Source organism: Tamandua tetradactyla, chromosome 1, assembly GCF_023851605.1.
Source record: "Tamandua tetradactyla isolate mTamTet1 chromosome 1, mTamTet1.pri, whole genome shotgun sequence".
NCBI lineage: Eukaryota > Metazoa > Chordata > Mammalia > Pilosa > Myrmecophagidae > Tamandua > Tamandua tetradactyla.
The window spans coordinates 82,471,387-82,483,745 of record NC_135327.1 but is presented as its reverse complement, the minus strand read 5'-3'; the positions used below and the strand labels follow the sequence as shown (position 1 = coordinate 82,483,745).

General features: G+C 37.2%; 1 protein-coding gene across 1 annotated transcript; it reads left to right on the top strand.

Moving 5' to 3' along the window:
• The first annotated feature begins 695 nt into the window (after window positions 1-695).
• YAE1 (YAE1 maturation factor of ABCE1) lies at window positions 696-5,128 on the top strand. Its single transcript, XM_077119487.1, has 3 exons — window positions 696-880; window positions 2,247-2,368; window positions 3,868-5,128. Exons 1-3 carry the CDS (start codon window positions 752-754, stop codon window positions 4,295-4,297), a joined length of 681 nt encoding a protein of 226 aa, XP_076975602.1. The 5' UTR covers window positions 696-751; the 3' UTR covers window positions 4,298-5,128.
• Window positions 5,129-12,359: the final 7,231 nt, after the last annotated feature.

Genomic DNA, 12,359 nt, shown 5'->3' with positions numbered 1-12,359 from the left:
TGCCTGGTGTGGCTGGTGTCTGCTGGTCTTTCCACCAAAATAGTCCCCTCTTAAAGGACTCAAGTAAGTAGCCCTACCTTGATTGGGTGGAGATATATCTCCATGGAAACCACCTAATGGAAAGTTCCCACCCACGACTGGGTGGGCAACACCTCCATGGAAACAATTTAATCAAAAAGATCCCACCAACAATAATGAATCAGGATTAAAGAACATGGCTTTTTCCAGATGCACAACAGTTTCAACCTGGCACACATAGCATTTGTCGCTTATGATTATCCCAGTGTATCACTTATGCGCATTCATTTACAAACATCTTTTTGTGCACCAGCTATGTGTCAAAAGGTTGCTGCTGAGACTATGATAAATAAGCCAGGTGCCCACCCTCACCCAATCAACAGTGGTTTTTCGGGTACATCCTTCAGGACTCAGACCACTGCAGAGACCGTGGAGGAAATGGAAAGTGTTTCAGCGATAGCATGGCTGCCTCTTCAGAAGCCAATGTCCGCAAGGGCAGACTAGGGAGGAACCGCCTCCTGCTGCAAAAGTAGGTGTGCGCGCCGACACTCCACGACAATGAAAGAAACCTCAGAACACCTGGGAGCTAAAAGCTCGACAAGCCCGACCCACCCGGACGCCTAGATGCCCGCCTGCGCGTGCGCAACCCGTGATCGCCGCTTCACCCCGCCCTCCCCCGATCGGAAGGACCTGCCTGGAGTTCCGGCGCTCGTAGCACGGGGTTGCCACGGTGATGTCGTGGCTTCAAGCGTCTCGCCTGGTCCGGGGCCCTGCTGATGAGGGAGACGTATTTGATGAGGAGGCGGACGAGTCGCTCCTGGTGCAGCGAGAATGGCAGAGCCACATGCAGAGACGAGTCAAAGTAAATCGGGGTGGAGGGCGCGGGGACCGCGTGGCGCTCCGGGTTGGCAGGGAATGGGGTGCGAGGATTGTGAAGAAACTGGGTCCGTGTAGTAGAAGCCGGAGTGGCCCTGGTCTGGCCTGGCGCTGCCCTCACCACCTGTTGTCCTCCAGTCCGGCCCGCGAACTGCTAGGATTTCCCAGTGGGTTATTTGAAAGCGTATGAAACAGGGTGTGTTCTTTGAGCTAAGTATTAACCCTGGAGACCGACCAAAATGTTAACTTTGTCCAGACTTTCAAGAGATGGCCGTGTAATGAGGATCACAGGTTGGGAATTAGGGGAAGGACGTATACACTGACTATATTAATTATGACAGTGAAGGGACACGCATATAGTTTACATAAGTTGCTTGGATGGGTGGAGAATCTAAACCTAGGAGTGCTGTTAATCAAGACTTGATAGAAAAGGTGAACTTATGCATGTAAAGGCTGCGTATTGTCAAAGAACAGTAGGGGAGAGTAATAGGGAATGTTCATGGCTAGATAAGAGAATATTAAAATTAGTTTCTAATTTGTCACACCCTTTACTGAAATTTAGCTTAATACTATGTATCTAAATGTGTAGGTAGAGCTCTCAGAGCTTAGTTGAAGTTGAGAACCAAATGGTCTACTTAATGACCTTGTCAACCATAAAATTGCTCCTAGGGTTGGGAATCTCCCCAAGTTGTTTAATGTTTCGTTAGAACTATATTTGTTTAGTTCAACAACCATGTTGTCAGTTACAAAAATACTTCAAGTGAGTTGGGCTACTGGATCAGTGAAGCTTCTTTTAATGCTATAACAGCATGAAAGTTGCAGAACAGAATCCCTACCCACAGATAATTTGTAGTTTAATTGGATATAGGTATCAAGCAAAATTTTTAAACTAGAATTTCATCTTTCTGTTCCTAAAGAAGTTTCTTCCTTTCCTTACTTCAGTTAATTATCCAAGACTTTCCCTAACCCTAATTTACTGCCCTGTCCCCACACCCATCCACCCACCTCAGTCCAATCAGTTGCCAAGGGTCTAGATGTGTAATTCTCCATGTTTCCTTTCTGTAAAGCTGTGCTAATACAGGGTTTTAAAAAACTAGACAAATCAGTATTTTTAAATTTACACAATAGATGGAATTTTAAAGGTAAATTGGAATAAAAGATAAATCAATAATGAACTTTTATGTGAGCCATAGGTTTCTTTGATTATTTATTATAGAACCATTATGTTAAGAAACTTAATGACACACTTCATCATTTCCTAAATTGATTCTATGCCTTTCAAGAAAAATATTTATATGGTTCATTTGGTGTTAGTTACAACTACAGTTCTTCATTACTTTTGTTATTTTTAGGAAGGTTATAGAGATGGAGTAGATGCTGGCAAAGCAGTTGCCCTTCAACAGGGCTTCAATCAAGGTTATAAGGAAGGTGCAGAGGTCATTATGAATTATGGACAACTCAGAGGAACATTGAGGTAACTTTAAACTTTAAGTGCTGGGTCATTTTAATCTCAGTAGTACTGGAGGATTTTTATGAAAGTGGTATGTAAAAATCAAGTGTTTAAACTGAAGTTGCTTTTCCTGTTGGTAAGTCCACAAAAAAGTGCTACAGAGCATAGAATATTGCCTTCAAAGCATTAAAAACAGAAAACATCATGAGTTCATCCACTTTGAGATGTAAGTCAGGCGCAGTCCCTTTTCACAAATAGTAAGGAGGGTGTATACTTTGAAACCCATCTACCACCATCCTCTTTCTGAAAATAATTAGAATATCTTTAGGTTTTGAATAAAGCTTTTAATCTTGCACATGTGGCAAAACACCGTATGATAGACTTCTAGACTAGAATTACATGATGAAAATTCTAGATGGTAATAGAGAGAAAACTGGTTCCATTTACTTTTTCGCTGAGCATTGAACAGCCTATCAAAGATGTCATAACAATAATGGCAGATGTCAGAACCAAAAGACAGATTTGTCCTCTGTGTTGCTTTATACCTTTTAAACTATCCTTTGTAGAGAAAAATATCAGATGCTTCAAAGAATCACTTTGCCAGGAATTAAATGTATAGTCTACTAGAGTCAGCATATGATCAAGTATTCATCTTACCATCAAATTAAATTAAACTTTTATAAGCTTAGAAAGCTTATTGCTGAGTCTTTTACATCACTTGATTCCATATTTAAAACATCATTACTTTTCAAAATAAACATGATATTATGGCTTATATGATTATCTGAACAGTTTGGGGGGAAAAAAAGTTATTAGTGTCCATACTAGAAAAGTAAAAATATTTATTTGTATTAGAAGAGTTCTTACCTTCTTCAAGAAAAGCGTTAATAGCTCAGCAAACAATGTCCACTCTCTAACAAAGATAAGAAAGTAAAGTTGCTTCTAAACTTTTTAAACCCTTCTGTCTTGATGACAAGCAACTTATATACTTAGAACAATAGTTTTCAACCTTGACTGCCTCTTGAAGCTTTAAAAATAAATATTAATACCTAGATCCTACCCCAGAGATTCTGATTTAATTGGTCTGGAATGTGAAATGGTCCCTGAAATTTTAAAGGCTCCCCAAGTGATATTAATGTACATCCAAGATTGAGAGTCACTAGTTTAGAAGCTTTATAATATCCTTAAAGGAAAAATTCATTTTTCTGGCTCCTCTTTCTCTGAGTTGTTTCTCTCCTCAACAGACATTACACAGTCATAAGGAAAAGCATCTAAAATCAGGAAAATTGATTAAGTCCGATTGTTTAATTTTTTGAAAGGTAATGTCTTTATATATATTTTTCAATTCTCTTTTACCATCATTAGTCTCCTGATTTGGACTTGTATTTGTTATCATTAATCCATTTTTGCATGATGTTACCTGGAAGAGACGCATATAGGGGTTAGCATCAAAAAATCTAAAAGCTTGTGATTGTTTTATATGTATTTTTTGCTGTTTAATTCTTCTGTATGTTTTCCCTCAGTGCTTTGCTTTCCTGGTGTCACCTTCATGATAATAGTTCAACTTTGATCAGTAAAATTAATGATCTTCTGGATGCAGTTGGCCAGTGTGAAGAGTACGTGCTCGGAAATCTGAAATCAATCACACCACAGCCCCTTGTTGTAGATTTACTGGACTCCATTCAGGATATGGACCTTTGTTGTGTAGTTCCAGCCAGGAAAAAGACTAATGAAGCTGAAGATGAAAGACTGTGTAAAAATAATGCTGAGTTTAACAAAAACTGTAGCAAGAGTCCTAGTGGAATGGATTGTTCATATTTAGAATGTTGTAGAACACAGGAACATGCACATTCTGAAAACCCAAGCCTCACTTGGATTATAGAGCAGACAGCCAGTTTAGTGAAACAACTGGGAATATCAGTAGATATATTACAGCACCTTAAACAACTGTAAAATTTGTCTCACTTTTCAATGTAAGTAATGTTTCAGGATATTTTTGTTTCTTAACAGACTAAAAAATATGTACAGATTTCTATATTGAACACTTCAGCAATTAGGGTCATCTCATGGAAATTTGAAATGTCATCAAAATTAATACTATTAAATATAATGTAAGCCTTTTTTCCTTTGTCACTTTTGTAATGTTCTGTATGTTTTCCCTCAGTGCTTTGCTTTCCTGGTGTCACCTTCATGATAATAGTTCAACTTTGATCAGTAAAATTAATGATCTTCTGGATGCAGTTGGCCAGTGTGAAGAGTACGTGCTCGGAAATCTGAAATCAATCACACCACAGCCCCTTGTTGTAGATTTCTATATCTACATTTCTATATCTGCTCAACTAATACTGCTTATCAGATAATGGTCAGAGTTGCTTAATCATCTTATAACTTAGGAAATAGGAAAAAAAATCACAGTGAGCACCTAACAATTATTTTCTTCTAGTTTCCTAATTTTATGTAGTTTAAGATATGCTCAAAAGTTCCAGTTGTCACTGTCATTTTCAAATTTCTGATCAAAAACATTTGGAGACACATATGCTAAAGTGAATAAAAATCAAACATAATTGTAGGGACCAAACCCTACCTTCTGCTGCTATCACCATGAGGTGGTCAGAACCTCATCAACAGCTAATCAGATCAAAATTACCAAAAATAACTCAATGGCTAACATGTAAATAGACAGACATATCTGTAAATAAGATGGTATTATATTGAAATTAAGAAACTAGATGTTGGGAAACTGAAGTAATGTTTATACTGATTAAAAATAAAATAGTAAAATTTGTTTTGGTTTTGTGGTGATTTAAAGTACATTCATTTCCATGAAAAACACAGATAATACATTTATACTCAAATCCAAAGAGGTACCTACTTACTTTTTTTTTTTTTTTACATGGGCAGGCACTGGGAATCGAACCCAGGTCCTAGGGCTTGGCAGGCAAGCATTCTTACCTGCTGAGCCACCGTGGCCCACCCCCTACTTACTTTTTCCAAATATTAAGGAGTTAGTAGTCTTGCCTACCAGTGTGCCAGATTAGCTCTAAACTACAATTTTACTTCATATTCACATAGGCAAAAAATACTGCAACCACTCACTTCTGCATTTACCATTTAGTGATAGTGTAGCATAGACTCAAAACTTTTTATGCCAGGATCTAGGCATATCACATCAGGAAAGGATTTTTCATCATCATCTTGTCTGAAATAGAAATTTATATGAGGTGCCTAACTTCAGAGGCACCCAAATAATTGTTCCTCTTTGACAGACTAAATTGCTTTGTTACCAGTTTTTATATCTAACTTCTAAAGGACACATATACTGAGATAATGAAAGAATATGGGCAAATAAGAGATTAAGATAATGTAGTTCTGTGACCTTACATTCCTTAAAATTCCCAGAACATTCAGAATTGAAGCAGGAAGTATGAAATCAGGCTGCAAAAGAGTTTCAGGATTCATTAAAACAAGGAAGATATCAAAGTTACCATTTTCAACTGGTAAAAAGGTATGTCTTCAAGACGTAAACACATATTTAATAATTACTCTTATTATATGTGATAAGTATTCCATATTTATGGAGAGAGCTAAAATCTCTAGAGCCTTAATGTTACTCTACCCTACATATTAGAAATGAAATACCCCTTATCTAATGATGCATCTCAAGAGTGTCACCCTGAGTAAAGGTTTCATAAGGACTGTAAATGATGGAATTTTATCTGGACTTGCCTGTTAAGATTCCCTAAATGAAACGCTCTTTGCTCCATTGATAACACAGAGTGCTTTTGTTCAGATGTTGATGGAAAAGGAAGAAAGGAAATTTAACTGATTTCAAAGGATTGAAACATCTCTTGCACATGCTTTAAAGAAAAAAAAACATTCCAGATGACAGAGGAATTCTAAATGGTATGCCCATTACTACCTGGGTTTCATGAATGTGAAGCTCTATTCTAGAACTACTAAGGGTTAGTGAAAGACACCTTCTTTGCCTTGTTTCTTTGCTGTGCCTCATAAGTTGTAGGTCTGCTGAGTCTTTCCATGAAAAGGACCTAAATGAACATAAATAGTAAGACAAGGTTGCCCAACAGCTGGCACAGCCAGAGTTTTAAGGCCGGACCCAGACAGCAAGCCTAGGTGATAGGGTTTCCTTAGAAAGAAAATATTAACCCGAGATGAATTATTTCTAGACGCTGACATGTTCAGGGTTAAAAAAAGGGGGAGGGGGGCTTGAGACAGAGCGCACAATACTGTGCTTTCCTTGCATTTCAATTGCTTGAACTGCTGCAGCCACCAAATTTTTGCAGTACACAAAAAGAAATAGGCACCTGAATTTACCTCCCTGCTTCTTTATCTCACTTATAAAAGCCTTTGCACTGCTTATTAATTGATTTAATGGTAAAACAAAATAAAAACATTGAAACAACTCCAAGTTGTAATTCTCAACCATCTTCAAACTAAAGTTAAGACTGTGTTCCAATCTATGATACAGGGGAGAAAAAATACACACACATACACATAAAGAGATGTTTCTGGAATATAACTCTTTAACATATATAAAGTCTTATTCTTAATTTCAGACCAATGGATGATATAAATATCATATTATATGCTTTGTGAATAAAGTAATCACCCTTCTTGTGCTACAGATCTACAAATCTCCATCTTACAGATACTTGCCTTCCTTGCTTCTGACCCCCTTTAAAACATTTTCCCAACAAACTTACTGGAAGAGCAGTCTGCTGTCACTATCTCAAATTCTTTACTTCCAACAAATGAATATCAACATTGCAGGGTGAAGAAAATAGATGATATACAGGAAAAAGTACAATCAATGCAAGCTAGAGTCTAAAGTTAATGGTAACATTGTAACATGCTTCCACTGAATGTAACAAAGGCATTATGCCAAAAGTAAATGTCTTCAGGCAGCATGGGGAAAGAGTATGGATTCTCTGTGGAAGAAAACAAAATGTCTTCATTCAGATTATGGTGGCGAAGGCACATCTGTACACTTAGGTTGAATTGTATGATGTGTGAATAAAACTGTGTAAAAATGAACAGAGAAACAAGCTAGAGAAAATGTGGAGGAAGATGTACCTTACCTATTCACTATCGGTAGGGAAACGAGAGGCATAAATCTGGAGAAACTGAGGGACATAAATGGACATTTGCACACACTGGTGTTTGTGGCAGCAGTATTCAAGACCCACAACAGATAGATGTGACCTAAGGGCACAACGACTGAGGAATGGAAGGGGGAACTATGGTGTATACATACAATGGACTACTGAGCATGAACCTTAAGGACTGTGTATGTTGAATGAAATGTCAGGAACAAAGACAAATATTATTATGCCTCAACCGTATGGACTAACTATAATATAAAAGCTTGGTGAACTGAAGTCAAGAGCATGGGTCATCAGGTTGGGGCCTATTGTAAAGGGTCCTAGATTGTAAGCTCTTATAGCAGTCACATATATTCAGGAGTTGTAACTGTTATTTCTAAATTCTGAGATACTGAACTGTTTGTATATAACTTGGTCATCCCCAGAAACTTCAGGTATTTATGTGACACCTGAGACTCAGATTTAGAGTTCTGAAGCTATGAAAGTCAGCAGTACCCCATACGTAACTATTTAAAAAACGATCAGACATCGAGATATGAATGAAGCTGATCTGGACAGGACCAAGGCAAATCAGAATACAGGGTAAAGGATGATATCGTCCATATTTTAAGACTTCAACTTCTATATGAGACCAAAGGGAGAGATGTTTATTTGGTGCAAAATTCCTATTGCTCTTTCAAGACAGCTCAAATTTCAACTTCTTCAGGCAGTTTGTGGCTTTACCCAATGTTCCCTCTGCATTTCTTTGAGTGTATCTGATTTCACATTTCTTGAGAAAGAGACTTTGGTTGTTGCAGTATCTCAGCACTTAGCACCATGCCCTGTACATAGATAGATAGATGCACAGGTAGTGCCCAATAAGAGAAAAAAAGTGAATGAACCTGCTAACCAAAATGAAGAATCTCATTAGAAATTAAGGATTCCAATACACAAAACATATTGTTTTGTTTTTAGAAAAGGAAACAAAACATTTATGTTGACCTTTTTCAAAAGAGTTCTTTCTTTTTACCTTGTGTGTTAGTAAAGACCCACATGTCCCACTTATGTCAGGGTAAATAGGAACATTAAGACAATAGCATTGACAGTTAATAGATTAGCAGTTACCAGGGGCTGGGCATGGAGAGAGGCTGGGGGTGGGGAGGTGGGAGGTGGTGGAGGGGGAAAATGGGGGAAGGGAAAGGAAATGTTATTGCTTAATGGGTACAGAGTTTCTGTTTGAGGTGATGAAAAAGTTGGGATAATGCATGTTGGTGATGGTAGCACAACATTGCGAATGTAACTAATGACACTTGTACATTTGAAAGTGGCTGAAATGAGAAATTTTGAGTTGTGTATATATTACTAAAATTAAAAAGTTCAAAAATATTTATTTCCATTAAGAAAAAAGGAAATCATGCAAAGGAAACAAAAACTGGAAGGACACACCAAAATATTAGTTCCTAGCAGGGTGCCTGGTAATTAGTAACTAATGACAAAAAATGATTGGAAGAGAGGAGGAGGTGAGAGAAGAGAGGAAAAGTAAGAGCTAATACTCATTTCGTGTTTTCTATGTGCAGGCTCTATTCTAAAACCTTTACATATATTAATTCATTTAATCCTCTTAGCAACTCTCTGCAGCAGAACTGTTAGTTTCCCCATCCTGAAGGTGAGGAACCTGGGGCACAGAGAAGGCTAAGTAACTTGTCCAATTCACACAACTACTAAATGGCCCAGTTTAGAGTTCAACTAAGGCAGGTCTGGCTCTGGAGTTCTTGCTCAAAGTACATGCTTACTAGATAACATAGTAGCAGTAATTGTATTCTGATAGAGGAACATGAGTTATAGTTCCCCCTTGCTGTTAATGTCTACTCTTCTGCATTTTCAAATTTTCCCCAATTAACAAACATTATTTTTATAGCAAAACGAGTATTATAAAGAATAGTTAAGGGCAGTCCACGGTGGCTCAGTAGGCAGAGTTCTTGCCTGCCATGCCAGAGACCCGGGTTCAATTCCCAGTGCCTGCCCATGCAAAAAAAAAGGGGGGGGCAGAAATGTATTTGCTCTATACATAGGGGAATAAATACTGTTCCCATTAGGAAGAGAGAACCTTTATTAACATCTAGAAAGTATGAAAAGTATTTGGTATATATCGAAGCTAAATTCTCCTTGGACTCCGTATGCTTTCTATGTTCCTCAAGGAGAGGCTGACTTGTGCCCCTCATTTTGTATTAGCATGTCTTTACTCTTCATATATTCCTACTCAACTCTCAAAAAGGTTGTAAGCTCGCTGCTTACAGATATATGTATTGCTACAAATAGATCTGCTAAAAAGAGCCAGGAATCTTCCACATAAACCAAACTCCATTTTCTTGCCCTATATAATAGTGCAATCTTTCCAGGAAGGTCAACAAAGTATAAATCAGGCCAACCTATGGACTATGGACTCAATTCTGTGGAAGTTGAACCCTGGTATTTTCAATCATGTGTATGAAATTCACCATTAAGAAAGACCCTGTACTTCTGCATCTTGTTCATTTTCAAGGAGTTGTTAAATTAGTCCAAAGCCACTGGGTGGTGCTGGTACACCCTGATAGGCTAGTATTGTCTTCATTCTAGATAATGTGCTCTTTGCTTAGCCTTTGGTCACAAGAACAAGCAGCCAATGATTATATCCCTAAAGCTATGCCAAACAGATTGAGTCATTTGTGAGATCAGGTGGATAGTAAGAGTTTTCTGGATATGTCAATAAACTTAGAAGTTAAGATGCCCTTGCTTTTCCTTTTTAAATTCTAGGCTGAGAATTTTTCTACATCAAAACAGTCAATCATAAGGAAACCTGTACACACACAAAAAAGATCGCTTCACTCTCCAAAGTACTAAGGTCAAAGTAAGCAGAACACCTGGAGCCCAAAGCAAACAGCCGTCAATCAGAAGCGATGTAGTATTATAACTTCACATTCTTGAAACATGTCTGCTTGTTAGGCGGGACTGTGCCCAAACTGCTTCAAACTGTCTTTTTCATTTCCTTTCTCTCTCACACAAACACATGCACACACACATCTTTTTAACATTTAAAGGTAAGGAGAGACAACTTACTTTAACCTCTTCAAATATATCATAGCCCTTCTTTTCAGTCAACAAATCTACAACCAGATATGTTTTCTTCATATCAAATACAACACATTCCAGCTAATATTTAAGCCTGTTTCATTGTGAATTGCATAGCACCCTTATCTAGGTAACATCCCTTTGTTAGATGTAAAAAAGTATATAGTTATACAAGGAATTTTTAGACAATTTGTCAAACCCCCTTGTGATAATAAAATAAGAGTAATTTGACAATAATAGTACTGATCATCCTTGCTAATGAAATAAAACTGGACTAAAATGAGGGATAATATAAATAACCTGAAAATAAAATCACTTCCCTTTTCTGATTTGGCAACATTACAAAAGATCCAAAATCAGATCTAAAAATAATCAGGCACTCTTTCCTTTGCAATTATAAACTATAACTTGAAATATTAAATCATAGTTTGGGAAATTCCAATGATGAAGTCATTTACTTGTTAGAAATTATTGCTATGAAGCTGAGAAATTAGGGAAGGAAAACCTACTTAGTACATTTAGACATTGAAGTCCCAAGAGGAAGTCAACTAAATAGTTACATTTGAAGTCATTTTATGTTTTACTATTCAAGATGCCAAATAATATATAATTAGTCTGCGATTCCAATCCTCTAATAGATGTGTATAAGGTTCATACGATGCCTAGAATCTAGGTGCATCATGACAACAATTTTGAACTCAGAGGGCACTGTCATTTATGTTACTGGAGTCAGCTGGAACACAGAAGCTGAGGTCAGAGATGTGATCCATTTTCACTCCCCTGGCTCAGAAGCCCCCTCCTTAGGTGAACCTGATCCTTCTGCCCACATCACAGGTTGCTGCTGTCCACAAGGAAGTAACCAAGGGACAACTTGAGAATGTCAAGCCAAGTAAGTGGCCATGGACAGATGGTGTTCAGACAATGGAAAGAATGATCAGAGGTGCTGACAAAGAAGTATGTTAAAAATGGATATGGCTTTTACATAAAGCAATGTGGAATATGTATCAAATAAAAATACATTTCTATCCATTTAGCTGGAAATCTCAAGTTAGGAATTTGACCTAAGGAAATAATTAAACAGAAGATAAGAATATTCAGCCCAAAGATATTCATAGTTGCATTTCTAGAGCAGAGAAAAATTAGAAACAATATAAAAGATCAACAGTTAAAGAGCTATTAACTAGATTATGATACAGCCACTCAAAGAAATGTTATGGACCTATTATAGTTATTATTATGAGAACCATAGAGGCAAGGAAAACATTTTCGATATATAGTTAAGTGAAAGTTGCGCTAGAATGTTACACACATATATGAATAAATTATGTAAAAATTTGTATTCTCCAGATAAAAATGAAGACTGTTCTTAAAATGGTAATTATTGTGTTGTGTGGTAGGATTCGAGGATTTTCCCCTTTTCAGGATGTTATTAGGCTATTTTACAATAAAAAAAGAAAATACTTTAAAAAGTATTCATTTTTTAAGAAGGAAAAAACTGTGTACTTTATCTTCAAAAGCAAAATCTGGGGGGCGGGGCCGGGGGAAGAAAGTAAGTGCACTTAATTCAAAACAGTGGGTCAGGAAAAGATCCCCAGAAAGATCTAGTAAGGCGATATAGCAAGAAATCAGAAAAGTTCCTTACGTTTATAGTTTTTTCCGTTTATGTCAAATCGTGAAGTTTCTCTCTTGATATACACAGTAGATTTGAGAAAGAAGATTTAAGAAAGAAGAGATGTGAATATACCGGAAGTCATTCATGTTTGCTTTTAGTACAATTTCTGGCAGGCCTGCTAAAGTTTTAGTTTCAC

Excerpts from the sequence above, each read along its gene's own strand:
- YAE1 (XM_077119487.1), top strand. The coding sequence starts at position 752 with ATGTCGTGGCTTCAAGCGTCTCGCCTGGTCCGGGGCCCTGCTGATGAG. Across the intron at positions 881-2,246 it reads ACATGCAGAGACGAGTCAAA|GAAGGTTATAGAGATGGAGT; the intron begins GTAAATCGGGGT and ends TGTTATTTTTAG. Across the intron at positions 2,369-3,867 it reads CAACTCAGAGGAACATTGAG|TGCTTTGCTTTCCTGGTGTC; the intron begins GTAACTTTAAAC and ends GTTTTCCCTCAG.